At 38.1% G+C, this 21,636-nt stretch overlaps 1 protein-coding gene across 6 annotated transcripts in view; it reads right to left on the bottom strand.

The window, feature by feature from the left end:
- Nucleotides 1–21,636, bottom strand: part of AFF2 (ALF transcription elongation factor 2) — a 451,889-nt gene that overhangs the window by 157,604 nt on the left and 272,649 nt on the right. For all 6 annotated transcript variants that reach the window (XM_039870568.1, XM_039870566.1, XM_039870567.1 and 3 more), the window contains exon 4: nt 19,395–19,439. In XM_039870568.1, the coding sequence (XP_039726502.1) occupies nt 19,395–19,439 (45 nt within the window). The remainder of the gene's footprint in view (nt 1–19,394; nt 19,440–21,636) is intronic.

The following is a 21,636-nucleotide window of genomic DNA, read 5'->3' on the forward strand; positions in this document are numbered from 1 at the left end:
TCACATAATTGTATGATCATAGTCTTTACCTCTGAAAAGTCAATGATATTTATAAGAAGATGTAAACCCGAATCTGGAGCAGCAGGTTTGTTGTTGTTGTTGTTGTTGTTGTTGTTGTTGTTGTTGTTTGTTGTTGTTGTTTTAACATGACACGTAAACATGGCTGACCAAACTGGCTGAGGAAATTCACCCTAATTCCAGGGCTGGTGGGAGGAGTCTGCTGTCTTACAGTGAGATAGCTAATAGCCCAATTTGTCCAATTGTTTGCTCAGCTCTTGGAAAGGCCAACAACAGTGGGGCCATATACTTCCTGGGCTCAATTACTAACGTTCCTGCCAAACAACTCTAGTGGTCAAAACCCTGTTCTGTTCAATTAAATGAATATTCTTCGGCTTGGAATGCTCGTAAGACAGTCTCTTGAGATTGCATCTCTGATATCTATGCAAGTGCTGGTAGGGAAGGAATACAAAATTAACTGTTACAGTAAATATAACTGCCCAACAATGGGCCGACACAAAACGCAATCCACCAGAAAAACAACAATAACAACAAAAAAGGCTGATTCTTTTCAAAGTGACTAACACTAAGTTCTGATTTCACTGACATGATATAAAGACCGTGGCAATGTTTCTTTAAATAGACATTTGAGTGCTTTAGTCAAAACTCTTGTAGTGCTGGCAGTTATTTCAGGGAATCTGGAAATTTCCTCCATCGGCCTCAGCTCACACTGGCTGCCTTTATGCTGGCACCCCCAAGCAGGGATCCACTTTAAAAGGGCCTAATTCTAATTTCCAACCAGGGAACATGGTGATCAGTGACTCTGAAGCTTCACAATGCGCTCATTCAATCAGTCGATTCATTTCCCTGCCATTGCCAGATGCAATCAATTCCATTTCACCCACTGAATATAATGGGGATGTGTATGGCCATGTGCAAGGCCTAGTCATGCAACTTCTTCTGAACCAGTTACTCCTCAGGCACTCTACACTCAGACCCTACAATGAAACATCTCTAAAGGCGACAACGGGGACAGACCACCAACCACAGTGACACAATGGGCAGGATTCAACCAGACCCACTGAGTTCTGTACACATTCAGCAGCACAGCCCATCTAACTAATGGGCTTTGACTCCTTAACAGATGATCGCCTTTTAAATTTCAATCCTTATCAGGATAGATGTCTCAATTAGTTGAACCAATCAGAACAGACGATGGGCCAACCCACTCAGAAATGTTACATCAAAGCTGCCTTCTTTGGGAAAGGCAAAATTAGCACAAGTTCAAGGATATGAAATGTAAGAACTGGCCATAGATAAATGTTTTGCAAAGATCAGGAGCAAAAGGAAAGCTAGGTAGATGGCTTCTGCTTAGTGGTCCAGTTAAGGCATTGGAGGATTCTGAGGTTTCTCAGAGGCCATTTATTATTTTCCTAACCCTTGAACTTGTTTTCTTCACTCATAAACTCATTCTGACACTGTCCCTCTTTTCAAAAATGATGTTAACTTTGCTGTTCAGTTTCTAGCTCTTTTGTTTCAAATTATTTTGACGTCGATTATATCCAAATGACTACCACTGTCTTGAAACAATTTCTCAGGCTTTTTTTTTTCAGAGCTACATTATTGGATGGAATGACATGTTATATCCTCGTAGCATAAGTTATTTCTTTATGGTTCACCTCCAACTTGCTCCTTTAGCTGGGCACAGGGTGCGGCTGGGCTCTAGAGTATTCATAATTGTAATGTGTAAGATAATGGCAATTATTAGTTATTCAAAAGTATAACTAAAATAATCCTCTGAGTTTTTTTTTTTAAAGTAACATGCAATTTATTATCATGTTCCAGAGATTACCAAAGAGATTTGTTGATCTCATGTTGCTGGACAGATACACATTGTGAATGCAGCAACACAGCATTCATTTAGAAAGCCAGCTCACACTATAAGTGAAAAGCACTAGAGAATGACAATTCTGGGCAAAAGGAGGCAGAAGGATACATTTCTCGCAATCCCCAGTCTAAGCCTTTTCAAAGGCTTACACAAGGCGTTAGTATTCCATTTCTAAGGGCTGCTGTAGCTTTTCAAACATGATAGCTTTCTTGTAGTTTACACTTATCACATTAAGAAAAATGGCAATGAGGAGTTCATGACAACTGCTTTTAGAAGGAACAAAGGCTCAATTGCTGAGGAAAAAAAAGAAGTAATATCTATTTTCATGGAAAGAGGCCTTCAGTGAACAACTTGGCCTCAGCTTTGCTCTCTCATTATTTCTGAGCTCAGGAAAAATAAGGCACCAGGCCACTAATACAGCTGAAACTCCAGCCGATATGATTTGCATGGAATTGTCTTTCCTCTGAAACAGCTATTTCAATCTTAGGATCATAGAACTACAGTGCCAGGGGGATGAAAGAGAACTGGTTTGTCCTATTCACAAGAAATTAACTAATAAATCGATCACAAGGTGTCAATCCAACTACTGAACACCAGGCCTCCCTCCCTCCAATAAAAATAAAAATAAAGCAACAGAGGCATGAAACTCTATGCAAGAATTTAACAATAAAACCATGCCTAAGTCCCAGTGAAACTGATTCAGAAAGGCCCCTCCAAATTATTCCAAGCCCTTTAAGGCTGAGTATTTCTGAATGCCTGGACAGTTGTTCCTCTCTCAAGATTAGTTTTTTTTTTCCTGCAATTACTTCATATAATGGGAAATAAATAGCTTCTTTATTCCATATTGAGTAGCAAAGAAGTGGCACAAGTGAGAGCCATATCTTTTTCTAAAGGGATATCTGACTAATGAAGAAAGAGAACATTCTAAACTCAATATGAACACTCTAGGGGCCAGGTGAGGTGGCTACAAAGCTTCAGTCCTGTGTTAAAACCACAAAAGCAGATAGGGACCTTTCTGCATTGGTGAAAATAGCCACTTGCCAAACAGCGTAAGCCAGAAATAACTACTGATATAATATGTCTATGGAAATTGTATCACGGAGACACTATATACTAAATATTTGCTAAAGAGAAATCCCATCTTATTCTTGTATTTCACCAGCTAACCTTTTTTTTTTTTAATAAAAAGGTAACAATCATATTTGGACTCTATTATCAGTGTCTTTTATTAAAAGTTTCCCAGTGACATCTTTGAGGCACCCACACCTGTTCTCTAAAGCCTTCCAACTGTCCCCCACCTAAAGGTCCCCTAATAACCCAGGGTGGGGGAAAGCCACCGCCCACAGATGTCTCAAAATCTTCTTTAAACCTATATCTGTTTTCAGCCTCTATGATCTCTTTGGATAATCAGATCGATACACTTACTCCTCATAAATTTGGTAAAGCACCAAAGAGAAGATTCAAAGAGAACAATATCAAACCCTTTGCTGGAAAGTTTCTAGTGAGCAAATGTCACATTGGGCTAGAGGTGAATAAACAGCACATGGAGAACTCTCCCCCTTGAATCTGCTTCTCTCAGGCCTGGACACTGACTGTGGTGTGCAATCAATTTGTACCTTGTCCAAAAAACCCTATTGTCATCTAGTGATTTTGATACTGGGCTCTAGTCACATCTTTCTTCCTGGCACAACAGCACGCTGCCCCTCCCCTCCGCTGGGTGTTGCTCATCTACTCTCTCCTTCATTTGCTTTGAAAAAGGAAGGAAATGTGCTAAATCACTTTTAAAAATCCTGGTCAGCAATTTGCAAGCTACCCACAGAGACTGTTATACAGCTGACAGAAATCAACGTGGCAGGGTCTCTGGGCTAATTAAACAAATGTGATGATTTGAAAAAGCTGCAAAGTGCCTTATGAACCAAGGAGTGGTCAAAAATGAAAACAGAAAAAGAAAGCCCTACACTGTTTTAAAGGGGCTTCTGTATTTAATAATTAAGAAAACCTTCACAGAGGCAATTGAAACTCTCCAGCTAAACCAGATTGGGAGTCCACGAAGGATTGAAACACAGACTTCAAGGTCACACTTTGAAAATATTTGGAATTGCTGAGCGACAATAAGAAGAGTCACAATAAAATCCAATAGAAGCTTGCATGTATTTAGGAGTTAGGAGTCACTGTTTCATTTACGTTGCCATATTTCATGCATTCTAGAATCTGGAGACGTAGTTTTTCTTATTCTCATTTCACAGATCAAATATCAGAATCTCCAAGATGAACAACTGCTGGCACAGAGTCACACAGCCAGCATGTGGCAGATCAAGGACTTTGGTCCAGGAATCTGGCTTTGTGCTCTAGACTTTAGCTACCACCATGCTCCATGAGGATAGACTCTGTAAAGGGGACACTGCACAAAATGCAGCAAGAACCAGGCTTTCTCACCTTTCTGTATGCCAATCAGATTCTATTTCAGTGGTTTTAGGAGCTACTTTATAATAATGTTGAAACCACTGCCCTTACTAATGCCACTTTCTCAATTCACTGTCATGTGTGTGGGTCACATAACCTGGATGGGAAATTAAAGAAAATAAGTCCGCCTCTAAAGAAAGGGCTAGATTTATTAAATGTGCCTTGTCATCAAGGAAGGAATGGCCATCTAAAATCTCTGGAGCTGTCCAAGTGCCATTTGTGCTCCTTCCTTTAATGATACACCATAGAGCAGGGGTCCCCAAACCCTGGGCCTTGGAACTGTACTGGTCCATGGCCTGTTAGAAACTGGGCCGCACAGCAGGAGGTGAACGGTGAGTGAGCAAAGCTTCATCTGGGTTTGCAGCCGCTCCCCAGCACTAGCGTCACCGCCTCAGCTCCACATCAGATCATCAGGTGTTAGATTCTCATAGGAGCACCGACCCCTAGTGCCAAAAAGGTTGGGGACAGCTGCCTTACAGAGAAAATAAGAATGGAAAAAAGAGAGGGTGTGATAGATATGAATCAAGTTCTGGGTTTTTATAGTACCATTTTTCTGGAAAGTACCCTTCCAGGATCGCATATACCCTTTCTCTATCAGAACATGAGGACAAAGCGTGATAACTCCATTTGTACCCAGGGAAAGGCATTTGCCTGAGGCCTGGACTGCGGGTGAGTATTTTCTTGAACCACCCACCAAGCTAGGTGATTATGCCTTCAATTTCTCTCCTCATCTCTCCTTTGTGAGAACATTCATTTTATCACTTTCTATCTATTTGGCCTGATTTTCAGTTCTTTTTTATGTAGTTGGTACACTGCTGAGAGGTAGGGTAGCATTGACCAATATACTTTACATAAGCCTCAGGATGGAAATAAATTATTCAGATATACTCTGAACATGGTCAAGGGTACATAGTCCAGAAGGTAAAGCTATATTTGGATTTATTTAATGATAAGACTCCTAATGAAGACCTAGAATGGACCTTAAGAGATAATCTAAGGGAAGTTCTGTTCACTAGAACTTTCTACAATAATGGCAATATGTGGCTACTGAGCACTTGAAATGTGCCTAATGGACTGAGGAACTGAACTTTTATTCAGATCTAACTAACTTAATTTAAATAACCAGCCACCTGTGGCTATTGGTACTATATTGCAAAGTGCAAAATAGTCAACACTTCAATTTTACAGATGGAAAACCTGAAGCATATAACGGTTAAGAGACTAACTGAGGGTCACAAAATAAGGTATGGAAGGCTTGGGACTAGCTTTGAGGTCTTTTGATGCCCAGATCAGTGTCATTGACACACACTTTGTTTTCCTCTTAATCCCAGTTCTTCCAAAGGCCAGTGATATGCAGTCTTTGCTCTATAATGGAAACCAGGCTCTGACAGCAAAGGGGTGGAGCTTCCAGATCATTCAACCATTCACTTTTGTATCAAAAGTATTAGATGTGCGATGCTGTGCTGGGGGTTCCCAGGTTAAAGAGCAGGGAAGAGGCTGCAATGTTTGAGGGTAGACAAGCTTGTCAGGTTTCTTCCAGCCCTAACATGGAGCCCTAACATGTCCTGAGAAGCTGGAAGGGAACTGAATAGAAAACTATGGGAGGCCCAGACAGCCAGGACGCTTTCATCTGCCTTTGTTTTAGATGGGAGCTCTGTTCTTTCTTTTGTGATTTGGCAATTTCTAATTAACATGTTGCCAGGGGAGAGCTGGATGTGTCTGTGCATGTTAGCATGTTCACCCCAGGAACGAGGACTTTGGGGGAATGCTCTGTTTTGACACAACCTTTCCTGTGAGTCTGAGAGTGTTTAATGCAAACAACACACAGGCTTTCAGCCACAAAAATTCTGGAAAACTCACTCTGGAGGAAAGAACACATCTCATGAAAGCTTCTTTCTTGTGACCACAATGATAAGAAGCACAGCAAAAAGTACCAGATCAGCCTGTTTAACATGGTTTGAGAGATTCAAATAATCTCTCCTCTCTCCTATTATTGTAGCATATAGGGTTCCACTTTTGCCTTTAATCAATGCCTTGTTTAAAGTTATAATGCCAACATTATTGTACTTTTAGAAGCAACATTAAAAATAGGCTAGAGCAATGATATTATAATAATAATCGGCAATGAAAAAACTTAGCACAAAAAGTGGTAATACATATATTATTTGGAGAAATAAGAAATGGAGTCATTATAATGCTGAATATTTGTATAACTATCCTACTCACTAAAAACTATTATCTGCTTATTAACTTACAATAACTTCATGGAAAACCAAATCATTGTTTGAGTGTGGGTGGAATACTACCATGAGGTCATTTTCTCTAACCTCCTCTACAAATTTAAGCCATTCAACAAACACAGCATTTCCACTCTATGTACTTTTTATACATCTAAACTTGTCACCTTTATGTGCATGTGTATGCGTGGGGTGGGGGGAGGTGAGTAGGGGGAGCTTCTGGGCTAGGCGAAAGGGACAGAGAAATGTGTTTGACACAGACTCTGCTTTAAGGGACCTGACATTGTGCCATGAGAGGCAGCTCCCCCTAACACATTGAAGTACAACTATAAATGTACAAAAAGTGTTGAGGGCACCCAGAAAGAGAGAGATTAACTTCATTTGAACAGTAGTAGGGCTTCAGAAAAGAAGCAATCTCTATGATGGCTATTACATGGTATGAACGGGAGTTCTCCAGGCAGACAAGAGTGAATGAGGTTCCAAGCTGATGGAGGAGCCATTGCACAAAGGTGGGGTAGGGTGGAGGGAAGATGGCATATTTCAGGAAGGGAAAGAAGTCTGTGCGAGGATGAAGAAAAGGATGCATGGCAGGAAAAGGTGGCAAGAGATAAGGTAGGCACAAGCAGTGGCATACAGGAAGGGCCTTGACTGCTAAGATAAGGATTTTGGAATTTATCCTGTAGGCACTGGGGAAGCACAGTACCTCTGCTTGAATACCTTTGGTGATAGAGACCTCACCGCCCTTCTATCTTTAGACAGATCTACCAGTTAGAGCAGGGGAGAGAGGAAGAATGGAATATTTATTGAGTGTTCCAAGCACTATTCTAGGGGCTTCACATAACATCGACTCACTCAGTCCTTCCACTAATCCTGAAAGTTAGGCAGCATTATCCCAATTGTGCAAATGAGATCCAGAATGGTTAAGTTTCCCAAGAATGTTCAGCAGGTGAGAAGAGCCAAGCTCTACATCCTTAATATGGATATCTCCCTAGAACATTCTTCCTTTTATTGCTCAAATACTTATCCCATGTAATTGCACCTCAGGGGTTGGGTTCCACCATTTGAGGCCTCCTAGCCTAAACCCAGCCTCTGAGCCTTGATTTCACATGGTAAGGCCCACAGGCAATCATGGTCTGCTCCCTCTTCTAGTTCAATTTTCTTCTGGTTAGCCTAACTCTTCAGCCATTATGATTTTAAATCCACTTCCTGTCCTGCTTACTCTTTGCTTAAAAGCATTTCAGTTTAGCAGCATCCCTCTTGAAAAGTTTTATGAAAGTAATGTAAATTATAGAATTTGAGAACATTTAGAAAAGAAAAAAAAAACCTCACCCATAATCCTGTCGCTCTCATAAAATAAGAACTATTATTTCAGAGTATTTTTCTTTAGTTTCTTTTCTATTCATATTTTTACATAGCTATAAAAATTAAGTACATCAATTGTTTTATATTCTGGTTATTTCACTTAACATTATATCGTTTTTTTTCCATGTCACTACATCATACTCAAAGCCATTTTTTAATGGCTGATTATTTTTCTGAATGTATAAATCAGAATTTACTTAACTATTCTCCTATTGTTGGATATATGGTGGCACTTTTTTTTCTATTATGAATAATGTAATAAATAACTTTGTTCATATAGTTTTTCTAGGGTTTTATAATGATGGATTATCAATGTCCCTCTAAACACAGAGTAGCCAACCTAAATAAATGGAGAGGCACACTGTGTTCATGAATTGAAAGATGCAAAAAGGTAAATATGTGAATTTTCCCCCAATTGATCTATAGATATAGTGTAATACTAACCAACATTCAAATAGGATTCTTTATAAATATAGACAAGTTCATATGGAACAGAAAGAGTGCTAGAATATAGCCAAACTATTTTTTTTAAGTTGAAAGATTCATTATCTTATTTTAAGACATGCCATAAAGCTACAGGATTCAAGATGTTATGGTACTGGTGAAAGGCCAGGGACATGGACCAATGAAATAAACTAGAGTCCAGAAATAGACCCACATAAATAAGGTTAATCTATTTTTTTTTACAAAAATGCAAAATCAATTCAACAGAGAAAGATAGTCTTCTCGGCAAATGGCATGAGAACACAATGAACAGAATAAGCTTCAACTTACACCTCACACCATATGCCAACATTAATTCAAAGTGGATCGAAGACCTAAATAAAAAACATATAACTATAAAACTCTTAGAACCAAACCTGAGAGAAAATTTTTATGACCATGGCTTAAATAACAAGTTCTTAAGATTTGACACTTGGTCACACTTTTGTCACAATCCATAAAAGAAAAAAAAAAGATAAACCTGACGTCATCAAAGTAAGAATTTTTGCTCTTAGAAAAACACCATCAAGAGAATGAAAAGACAAGCCACAGTCTGGGAAATAAACATTGGCGAATCATATAACTGACCAAAGACTTATATCCAGAATACGTAAAGAAATCTCAAAATTCAACAATAAGGTAACAAACTATCTGATTTTTAAAATGGACAAAAGATTTGAACAAACACTTCATCAAAAGAAGATATACAAAGATGAAAATAAGCATATGAAAAGCTACTCAATATCACTAGTCATTTGGGAAATGCAATTTAAAACCACAATGATACACCATCAAAGACATATGCTGAGTGAATCACTATGGAAAGATTACATACTATATGAATTTTATATAATATTCTGGAAAAGGCCACACTGTAAGGACCAAGAACGGATGAATGTTTGCTAGGGTCTGGGGAGTGGGGAGGAGAGCCTGACTGCAAAAGGGTACTACGAGGGATTTGAGGGGGATGTTAGAATTGTTTTGTATTCTGTTAAAGGTGGTGATTATAGGAATCTATGCATATGTTAAAACTCATAGGACTATAACTAAAAAAAGGTAAATTTTACTGAATATAACTTTAACGTGCTGAGCAAAAATCAATATCGCATGCCAAGTACGATCTAAGTAGAAGAGAACAGAGATTAGCAAAGGACCTCTATCTGGCCCTCTGCCTGTTTTTGTCAATAAAGTTGTATTGCAATGCAGTCAGAAGCATTCTTTTACATATCGCCTATGAACACTTTCATGCTAAAACCACAAATTTGAATAGCTGAGACAGAGGCGACATGGCCTAAAAAATCAAAAAGATTTACAACCTGGCCTTTTAAAAGTTTGTGGATCCCCACTCTAGATACTTGTCTTCTATTAATACATTTTGGGGTAGTAATGTATGTTTCTACTAAACTGTTTCTTGTCTATTATAAACACTGGTAGACTCAAGTGCATTACCACATAGTTATACTCCTATGAAACCTCATTTTATTAGATTTGGCCCATCTAGCAAGCTTTCCTGATTCTGACAGGTGGTATTAGCAATCTTGCTTAGCTTCATTGTCATCCACTGGGTCAGGGGCTGAGCCCTGTGGTAATCACTTAAAACCTATTCCTTTGGCTCAATATCCTCATGGTGAAGGGAAAAATGCATAATGGTTAACAGCAGGGACTCTGAAGCCAGGCAGCCTGGTTGAGATCTTGGTTCTGCCATGCTGTCTGTTGAATTTGAAAAGTTACTTAAGCTTAAGTATATCCATTTCATTAACTGTATGAGGGGGATGATAACAGTACTTGCTTCCTGGCATTGCTATAGTGATTATGAGTTACTATATGGGAAAACCTTAGGAGAGTGCCAGGCACAAAAAAAAAAAAAACTGCTATGTAACTATTTAATATTACTAGAGTGTACATTCAATTCAGGCCAACCATGAGTTCCAATTCCGTTTCATCTGCTTAGTTGCTGCATGATTATGTGATTTGGGGGCAATTCATTCAAGCTCTCTGGGGCCTCCAGTCTGCCCTTGACCCATTAGTTAACAGTCTCTGGGTAATGAGTCAAGCTCTGCTGGAGAAAATTTTACAACTACAGATTGGAACCAGTATAAATGTCATGTCTTTAATGTGACCTGGATCCTTAGCATCGTCTTATAGTCTTACTGTATTCCTCAGATAGCCCTCTCTCTTTCTTTCAGTGACTATTTCAAACCTTCTCCAACCTCCTCAAACTTCTGAATTTTCCCCCGACTGCCTGCTATTCCTGCCCACTCATCAGGAGACTTGGGCTGGAAATGAAAAAATAAATTTAATTCTCCTGTATTAAATTTTAATATTTTATATTTTTGTTTTTTATCTTTAATACATCTGAAAAATAATATTGCTGTATGAGGTGAGGTAAGGATTGAAGATTAATTTAGGGAGACTAGAAATGTTTGTGATATTGTCCTCCTATTCAAGAATGGTATGCTTTTCCACTGGTTGAAATATTCTTTGGTGTCTTACATAGTGACTTGGTGTGTTTATATAGCTTTGGCACATTTTTTAATAAATAAATCTGTAAGATATGAATGAAGTATTTTCACCTATTATATGTTATAATTGGTTGCTTTACATATAAAGACTATTTCTATATATTTACTTTGCACACCGAAGTTTTGCTGAATTGTTATATTGCTCATAGTTGTATTTTTAGTTAATTATCTTGGAATTTTCAGGGAAACAGTATATATATTCTATAAATAATAGTTATTTCACACATTCTCTCCCATTTTAATACCTCTTATTTTTGTAGTTTGTTTAATTGCCATGGGTTACCTCCAGAACAATATTTAATAATAATGGTGATAAAGAATCTCTAGTCTTTTTTTCTTGACTATAGTGGGAATGCTTCTAGAGTTTCTCTGTAAAATGTGATACTAGCTTTTGGGTTGAGATGGATATATTTTGTCTCATTAAGGAAGTTTCCTTCTATTTCTATTTTACCAAGAATAAATAAGGTTAAGTTTTGGCAAGTATCTTGGAGCATTTATGAAGATGTTCAATTAGTTTTTTCTTTTTTTATTCTATTAAAAAAAGGCATTATATTACTTGATTTCTTAATATTGAACCAGTTTTACACCCCTGGAATAAAATTCACTTGGTCACGGTGCAAAACCTTTAAAGTTCAATCTGATTCTGTTGGTTAGTATTTCATTGAGGAAATCTGCATTGATATATACAAGTGATGTTATTCTATAATTTTCTTTTTGTATGCCATTTTTTGGTCAGATTTGTTATCACTATTATGTGCTAGTTTGGCTTTCCTAAAAAATACTTTGCAAAAATCTCTTCTTGTTCTAAGTTCTGGAACTATTGAGTTATATTATTCCTTAATGGCTTGGTTGACTTTCCTCATAAAACCCCATTTGGGAGTGATGATTTCATTAATAGGTGGGATTAGTCTCCATTTCATTAATGGTGATAAGTCTGTTCAGATTTTCTTTCTTCTGGAGTCAGTTTTGGTCAACTATATTTCACTAGAAAAATCGTCCATCTCATCTAGATTCTTACATTTATTTGTACAGAGGTGAGTAGATTGCCACTCATTATTATTTTAATTTTGTCTCTAACCAAGAGGTTATTTCTCTTTATTATTGCTTATTTTATATATTTGTGCTTTTACCCTTCTTTTGTTCTTGATGAGGTTAACTAACAAATTATATATCTATTGCTGTTGCTCTTTGATTTACGAAAAAAACAACTCTTAAATATGCTAATTCTGATTATTTTCTGTTCATAATTCTTGATTTATCTACTTTTTAAATATACCCCTAAGCTCTTATATCACTCTTTGGCTTTTTTTTTTTTTTTTTTTAGATAAAATTGCTTCTTTTTAAAAACAATTCATGTAACTGAGTTAGCCATAGCTGTAACTCATTCTCTAGCAGTACTTTTTCCCGGTACATTTTTAATATGCTTTTTTGGAGCATTTAATGATTCTTTTTTTGATTATTACTAAACTCTTAGTGACAAGAGTTCTTCATGGACCAGTTATTTGCAGGATGTTTTTGTGGCAGCAAGGACTGTGACTTAATCCAAGACTACCGGGAATTCTCTTCCAACACCAGGGTGTGTGATCAATTGCTTTGGCCTTTACTTCCGTCTTATCGAGAGACATCAGCCCTGTAGATTGCTCACAGAGCAGCACCTCACACTTCCATCTTGCCTCAGCAACAAAGTGCTTTCAAGAAATTTGGACAAGTTAAGTAATCTCTCATTCAGTCTTGCCTTTCCCACTTCTCAAGATATGTATGTCCCAGACTTGGTCCACAGAAACTGCCATCACAAATCATCACAGCCATTCCAATATTCCAATATTGTTTTTGCTTTTCATCCTGTGCTGCTTATCTTGCAAATCAGTGCTTCATTAGCTATGCCTCAGATTCTCAACCATGAGAACCAACTCTTGGATTCTTCTGTGTTCGACCTTCACAAAAGATATTGTGATTTAGGCTTGTGGATGTCTTCTGGTTAGATCAATTACGGTGTTTACATTTCCTTTTTCATTCTCCGTAATGCTTTTGGTGACTACCAGCCTTGCTTTATTCTTTCATTTCATTGCTGGAAGATACCTACCAAATTGATTCTGAGAAGCTACTTTCTCAATGCATTTTCCAGAGACACTGGTTCTACCTTTACATAGATGCAAATGGAATGGTTCAGGTCCTTGCATTATCTTTTTTCTCAACCCAAACCGACTAGCACAGCCAGGGCAAAAAGGCTGCTTCTCATACAACAGTTGGAAGCTATTACTTCTTTCAGATAAGCCTAGACTTTTGGCAAACTAATACATTGTTTTATTACCCTCTCTGTGCACCCAAGATACAGAAAGCAGGTGTAAATTCTACACGTGGCTTAAATTCTCACCTGCTTTCATTCGATGCAATAGAAAATAACAAATCACCATATTCGCAAAAAGAAACAGGTTGACAGAAAACAGACTTATTTTTATAGCACTCCTAAGATATATAGGGACTCATAGATTTACTCAGCTATTTTAAAGGGGCTACTCTTTTTCGCTCTCTGGGCAGCTAAATGCTGAGTTGCTAAGTTATAGGTACTTGACATCATCTCTTCCCTGACATGTCCCCTTTTTGACAGGTTCCTATGATTCACTGGGTCAGTCACCTCATTACTCACATTACTTGTTTTCCCAATGATGTCTGTATAATCATTTAAAATTCACATCATATACTAGATGCAAACCCCCAGATTCCACATGAAAATATTTAAACTGCTTGACAGGCTCTAAGTGCACTTGGAGTCACACCGGATGGCTTACCTACACTGTTCACATAATAGTTGTTATAATTAAATTTAGCATCTTTCTTCTGGCTTGGTTTGTGTTTGAGAAAAGAGGAAATGATTACTGGGAGGCAAATAATGGGTAATATCTCATATGGGCTAATTTGGTTCTATGAATAGCTCACCTCACATATGCATACTACATATTAAGTCCATTAGTGCTTTGAATTAGCTTTAGAAAAGGTAATACTCCACATAATTTACCCAGTCAAGGGCATTTTCACCTGCTGACAAATTTACATATTTTCCAATGTCATTAGAGCTACTCTTCAGAATAGCAGAGGGTACAATCATTGGTTAGTTCATTTATTTGACTCCATCAGTGTTAACATTAATTATAGTCTAAATTATATTTAGCAATTGTCTTTCTTGGATGGAATACTACATTGCTATTTCAAGAAACTATAATTTTAAAAGTCCACACCAGAAGAGGATAGATGCTATTTGAAACATTCCAGAAGGATTAGTATTTAAGACAGCTATATCAAAAATCGTTCGCATGATTCTAATTTGAGCATTATTTATACATTAATTTGACAGACTATAAAATCAATTGCCTAATTATTGGTTAAATTTATCAAAGAAATCCTACTGAAAGGTGCTTGATTATGCCTCATAGTGATGATAATATAATCAAATTTCCTTCAGACATAATTGTCTGACCAATTTTGTTCTCTGATCCATTTTTTTTTCTCACTCTTAAGACAGGCTTTTTCATGTGTTTCCTCTTTAAAAATAAAAAAAAATAGTAAGTACTGTACATGGTTGTCCTGTAATTATTTGGAATGTTTTTTTCCATGATAAAGCTGTCAACTTAAACACAGACCTAATAAGTAGAATTGCCATAATTTAGAATGCTGTAAACACAGATCATGCTGTAAACAAAAAGAGGCACCCATGTCAGTGTTTACCAACCTGATCCATATGGCAGGGAGAGAACTGTAAGATGACACAGTTTATCAAATCAAGTTCCCTAAATCCTAGCTAGCAAATTCAGCATTCCTCATAAACAGAGAATTACCCTTACAGATGTTTGCGTATGAAATTATCAACTACTGAAGGTGCTTTGGTAAGAAACACAATCTGTTTAGCATTAAATCTAAGAGAAGCACTGTATCTGCATTTTTGACTGTAGAAAGGATTTAATTGATAGTTTATTGATATTTTGAAGTAAATTCTTGCTAGGAACAAATAAATTATACTACTGCAGAACAAATAATCATCGAACATCCATCTTTAGCTAGTAGCATTTAGCGCATGCTGCTCTCCTTGGCTTAACTCTTCCAGAAATGATTACTCTAGGACCCATTAAACCCTGTGGAGCTCAGAAAAGAAACTCATATTATTACATATGAGCAGTTTAGGAATCCCTCATATGATAGATAAATTGTAACTGCAAAATGCCATCTCTGGGGCCAGATTTGTTATTATTTTTCATTTCTGTTTGTACTTGAGCGTAGCTTTACTCTAAAGAGAAAATGGTGTGCTGACAGAAGCAGGTACATACACAGGATGGGCTGCACTGCGCAGATTGCTCATGAGTTAAGGACAGGTTCAGGTAAACCAACAGGAACAGAAGGAATAGGTCATATGACATTGGCAGAGACTTGCAGGCAAATTAGTTAACCTCTCTGCACTTTACTCTTTCCTGTTTTTTAAATGCGACTAATAATACAATCTTTATGAAGAGAAAATGACATAATGCGCTTAAGTGACATATTACTGTTGTTTCTTTTATTAGTAGCAGTTATTTGTTATTGTTATTTATTATGTGAAATGAGATTTGAAAATATTAAGAATGGTAGTAAGAAAGGATTCATTCCCCAGACTTGATCAAATTATGTTCATTTGCTGGTATTCTTAGTTAAACCTTCTAGAAGTAAGTCAGCCTGTGTCTGAAGCAATTTTTTTTACAGGTCTTATTTTTTCCAGTTTTACTGAGAAATAATTGACACCCATCACTGTATAAGTGCAAGGCATACAGCATGATGGTTAGATTTATCTCTATTGTGAAATGATTACTACAATAGGTTCAACTAACATCCATCATCTCATATAGATACAATAAAAAGAAAAGAAAGAAAAAAAGGAAAAAACCTCTCCTTGTGATAAGAACTCATAAGATTTATTCTCTTAACAATTTTCCTATGTCTCATACAGCAGTGGTACCTATGGTCATTGTGTTGCATATCACAATGCAAGAGTTATGTATTTTGTAACCTAGAAGTGTATCTTTTGACCACCTTCCTCCAATTTCCCCTCCCCCTAATCCCACCTCTGGTAACCACAAGTCTGATCTCTTTTTCTATGTTTTTTTTTTAAAGATTCTATATATAAGTGAGATCATACAGTATTTGTCTTCTTCAAGGTCCATTCATATTATCACAAATGGTAGGATTTCCTCATTTTTTATGGCTGAATAATATACCACAACTTCTTTATCTATTTATCCGTCAGTGGATACTTAGGCTGTTTCCATGTCTTGGCTCTTGTGAATAATGCTGCTATGGACATGGAGATGCTGATATCTTTTTGAGTTAGTGTTTTCATTTCCTTTGGATATACTCCCAGAAGTGGAATCGAAGCAATTTTTTTTTTTAAATCAAAAGATTCTCACTATAGGTTTGTGATAGGGTGGTTGACAGGTATAGTACAAAATGAAGACTGGGTTCTATTTCTGCTTTTGCTGTGTACTAATCTCACCTTTGGCTGCAGGTCATTTATACACTCTCTGTCCTCAATTTCCCGAAATAATAAGGGACTACCATGTTTCTTATGATAAAAACAAGATAATGAGGCTCAAGTGCTTTGAAAGTCAGTCATGTGCTCTGTAGGGAAATAAGTTGCCAAGTGAGACCCAGAAAACCAGACAAGGTGGGCTACCACCTCATATGAGAACCAGGAGCACAAACAAAGAGAAGTGGAAGCGCTAGTCTGAACAAGAGCTGAGCCCATTAGCAGAGACATGGTAAGAGGAACTTTCAAAGAAAGCCAACTGGTTTGAATTCAAACAGCATTTTGAAAAAGGGAGCTAAAATAAAATGCATTAGGCAAAAGTATTTCCACTGCCTGGGCACTGAGGGGCTGAGAGTAGGGAGAGGGGAGTTTTGCTGTCCTGGGTTAATAAAAGAAGTCTGTCTCTACGTGAGATGAAGTAGGTTGGCACACATTCGCCCGCGGCACTGTAGAGGAGAAAAAGCGGGGGGTGGGGGGTGGACTCAAGGAGGTTGGGAAAGTTGGGAGAGCAAACAGACTGAGATCTCTGTGTTACATATGCAAACAGTGTAGACATTTTCAAGATTCCTTCACTGCAGTTGGATGGTGGGGTGGAAGGGTGAATAATTACTCCCTGTTTTCTAGATGAAGAGACTGAAAAGCCACACAGCTAGAAGTGATGGAATGTCATAAGCAATGGGAAGCCAGCTCTTCCTGCTCCCGGTAGAGCCCCTTCCTCTGTTTAACTTCACTTCTGGGAGGGGGGGAAGATGACCTCATTTGCTCTCGACTCTGCTTCATTTGAAAAGCATTGACAGAGTTAGAGAGAGTTGGAAAGAAAGAGGAATGGTACATCCAGGAAGGAAGTAAACGGGGAGCAAGACTTCGAAGAGACATCATGGAACCGTCTAAAGGGCGCCAAGGCCCTCAAACAACTAGGAACATGAACGTATGATAGCAACAATGTACAGCAGGCACTACGTTATGCCATGTAATATGGTCTATAAAAATTTAAGATGTAGTAATAAAATTTGGGGCATAAACTTCAGAAAGCATATTTTTATTCAAAGCATGGGGAATGAAATATATCATTCTTCAATAAAGGAAAGCCTACTCGTTACTGGTGTTGTTAAAAAAAAAAAGAATTCTATACAATCTACAGCTCATCAAAAAAAAAAAAAAAAAGACGTTTCCCTAGTTTCTCTTTCGAGAATAGAAGAACTTCTGTTACTCTCTCCAACTCTCCAAGGGTGCTATCTTTTACGAGCTTATTAAGGCAACCTGCTTCTTTTCTTTCCACGCTTAAGTGACATTCTGTTGTTTCTCTAACTGGCTCCTCCTGCACACTGGGGTCGCCAGCCCCTAATAGGTATTCACCTGCTCCCCTCACTTAGTCACTGTGTGAGCCACCTAGGCACCAGGGCCAGGCTGCTCTTAAGTAAAGAATTCCAATTGTGACAAATTAGGTGGTGATTTTGAAGTGGCTCTGACATTCCTTTGGAAATTAAAAGGCCACTGACATCATATGGAAAAACAAGAACACTGTAGACATTTCTTTAAGGAAGGCAGCCAATATACTAGCAAGGATTTTGTGTATTTGGTGTATCTGACTTTTTTCCACCAATGGAAGGAGCAAGTGACTGAGTTCCCAGGATACATCACACTTGTTGATTTCATGACACTGGCTTAACCCACTCCCAGACCTTGGACCCCAGGAAGAGATGACTGAGGGGTTCTTAGGCTTATATTATAAAAGTGACCATTATATCCCTAATTCAGATAGTCTCATCTCTGATCAGAGTGACAGAACTCCTTTTTTAATAGTCGATAACAGTGTTCTTGAGTTGAAAAGGTGAAATCACGTGGCCAGTCGATTTGATGGTCAACAGCTTTCTTTTTATTTTTCTTTTGGCTGCATTTTCGCAGGGTATATTTGAACACTGGGCTGCTGAGAAGCCATTTACGGCGGGGAGGTCTCAAGGGGAGTTGGGGTGGCTTTTGGTAAAGCGGGGTGCAGAATTTTACTAGCACACAGATTGTTTTCTTTCCCCAGTGAGAAGTCTACGTGTTTTTTTTCATGGCCACACTGATCATCATTTATCACAATAACAAGTAGTTCTATACCAGTTGGTAGCTTTTAAGGGAATTAAGTCAGGTATTATTGTCCTCTTTTACAGACAAGGAAGGAAGATTCAGAAAGATGAAGTCATCTGTCCACAGAAATGACGAATAGTAGAGGCAGGACTAGATCTCACTTCCGTGATTCCTATTGTTCATGTACCATACCGTCTTATGATGCCAACAGCCAAAGACAGGAGACACATTTTTCTGGCTTGGCTTTGTTTTTTTCTTTTGGCTTAATCGTTGACTTTGGGAGAGGTCATTGCCACCTTCTGCAATTTTGTGCTGCCTCCATGCCATTCTCATGCACAAATTCACTCCCGTTAGTAGCATTTCCCACAACTTGCCATCATTCTCAAGTGTCTCTTCTTCCCCTCCCCTCTGCCCTTCTGTATCTCATCCCCTCATTATAAGCTACAATTTCCATAAGCAGTGCTAGCAATAATGTAGTGGGAGGCAGCAGTGAAATTGACTTGAGATCCCAGAGAGCAGAAAGGCTAAGATTTAGGGTACTATGCTTGAATAGGAAAGATTTCCTTTAAAAGGTGGTAGGTCCATACAGACCTCAAAAGAAAGACCCAGAAAGATACAAGAATGGGACAGAAGCTTGATGAGATTAGGAGACTAGCTTGATTAAAGAATAGGGAGATGACAGGTAAGAAATGAGACAGGAGGTATAAGCAGAAGGGTCTTGAAGTGATACTCCTGGAAACAGAACAGTAATTACCTAAAACAGCTTAAGCAGATAGATTGCTTCATTATTAAAAGGCACAGAAATAAAGGTTTAAACTCACCCGCAAGATTTCTTCAACACAGCTTGGATCACTGGGAAGGCTTACCTAAAACAAAATAAACAAAAAAATAAGCACAATTTAGTTATTCTCAGAAAAGCTCATTGCATGATATTTTACTGTATAGGAAAAATAGTAAAGAAAGTAAATACAGCTATCAACGCAGCTTTTCCCTATGAACTACAAAGCAGTAAGCATCTGAAGAAAGATGTTTTGTTCTGTCACTGATTCACTGTGAGACACTAAGCCATCGTCCCTTGTTGCTCGGGGCTTCACTTTGCTCATCTACCCAAAGAAGGAGCTCAACCTCCTGATCTTCTGACATAGTTTAGTATGTTATTCACAATCACAGATCTTTAAAAGATGAGGCTATAAAACACTTCTATGATTTAATTAAGTCCTCTTTGAACCTAGGAGTACAATCAGATGCCTACAAGTCTTATCCAAAACGCTAAAGGTAAAACCCCTGTGTAAACTGCCTGCTTGCCTTGGCACTTAGAGTATCACAAATATACAAAGTGAATCCCGTGAGCCTTCTTTCCCAGTATGACGCCTTCTTAATCAATCAAAATTCACGCATCTAGCAGAAATGTACTGAGGATTTACTCCATGCCTGACAGGTGGCCTTTTCCTCCAGGGGCTCCATAGTCAGAGAAAGCAGGAAGCCAAACATCAAAGTCAGACACCAGCCATAAAGAAGCACATAACAAGGGACTTGAAAGTGGGACAGCCACCTGGAGAAAGGTCTGCTGGGCCTGATGTCACCTGTGCAGGTGATGGCATCCCCCAAGTATTCTTTACTCTGTCCAACCTTCACCCTCTTCGAGATTGCAATCTGATCACTTCTACCTCCTTCCAGTTCTGGTAAGAAGAATATTTGGTTTCTCTAATTCACTGCCTTGGGAGATAAAAGGCAAGTCCTGTACAGAGACTTGTTCCAGGCCTCTTGCAAGGTCAATTAAGTCATAACCCTTTAGTTACTCTGATACATTGGTGTATGAGCATAACTATATTTCAGGAAGTGGGTAATAGAATATGGCTTCGGTTTCCCTCAATGTTAAATAATACATGCTAAAACCATCAGCAAATCTTAGATTAGCATTAAAATTGCTACTGTCCAAACATAAATTTCAGCCAATATTTGTTGAATATCTTCTCCATATAAAGGCTCCTGCTCCCAGGAGCCTAAAATCTTTAATGGCAGGCTGAGAAAGAGTCACAAACAATGAGGGGCCATTCAGCCTGAGTTATCTTGACATAAATAATTGACAGTGTCCTCTTTCCTCCACAGAAATGTCCCAGTTTGGATGATAAATTATACAGTCATCCTTCCAAGAACAATCATATTCTAATACTGGGTAAAAAGAACAGTAGAAGGAAAGGCTAAAAAAGTTGGCTGGGCACACCTTATAAAGAACCTTAAATACAGTTTTCCCATAGGGGACCAGAGGTGGTTTGGCCTAGCATAGTTCATTCATTCATTCATTCATTCATTCAATTCAACAAATATTTTTTAAGGGCCAGGGACTGTGCTAGGCACAGGTACAATGGGAAGTAAAAGGAAACACAGTTTCGTCCCTCATGGAGTTTGCAGACTTGAGAGGGAAGCAGATGTGAAGAATCACATAGTCAATGTACAACTGTGACTGTGGTAAATGCTACAAAGAAGACCGTCCCATGGACACTATTCAGCAAAATGAAAGGTTCCATGTCCAAATAAGTGTAGGAAATGCTGCAATCCATCCCCTTCTTGGAGATTCACAATGCAAATTAAAAACTCTGAGACACCTAGCTAATTGGTTTAATGCAGCATGTTCACAACTCTCTTCGCCACTGAATTCTTGGGTTTTTTTATTTTTGTGGATTCCCCTCCCCTAATTAACAATTATCACCATTCCACAGAATGAGTGTTTGCAGAAAATACACTAGGAGATGCTGGTTTAACATATGGGATTACAGAAGTCAACTGATTATTCTTAATAGCAAATTAAATCTCATTGCTTTGCTCCATGCTTCAGGAACTATATTTTCCAAGATAATTCTTAAACTTCTAACAAATGCCTTCCCTAAACACAAACGTCAAAATGAATATAGCAAAGACTTCAATCTTTAATATCATCGTTGCTTTGTATCAATGTGGAATGCCTGGGCTAAGAAAGTATATAGTCCACTCTCCTTTTTCTACACATTAATTTTTCTCTCTGTTCTCTTTTTTTCATACAAATGCATAAACGTTAATTTTTAA

This window comes from Pteropus medius, unplaced genomic scaffold (assembly GCF_902729225.1).
Source record: "Pteropus medius unplaced genomic scaffold, Ma_sr-lr_union100, whole genome shotgun sequence".
NCBI classification, from domain to species: domain Eukaryota; kingdom Metazoa; phylum Chordata; class Mammalia; order Chiroptera; family Pteropodidae; genus Pteropus; species Pteropus medius.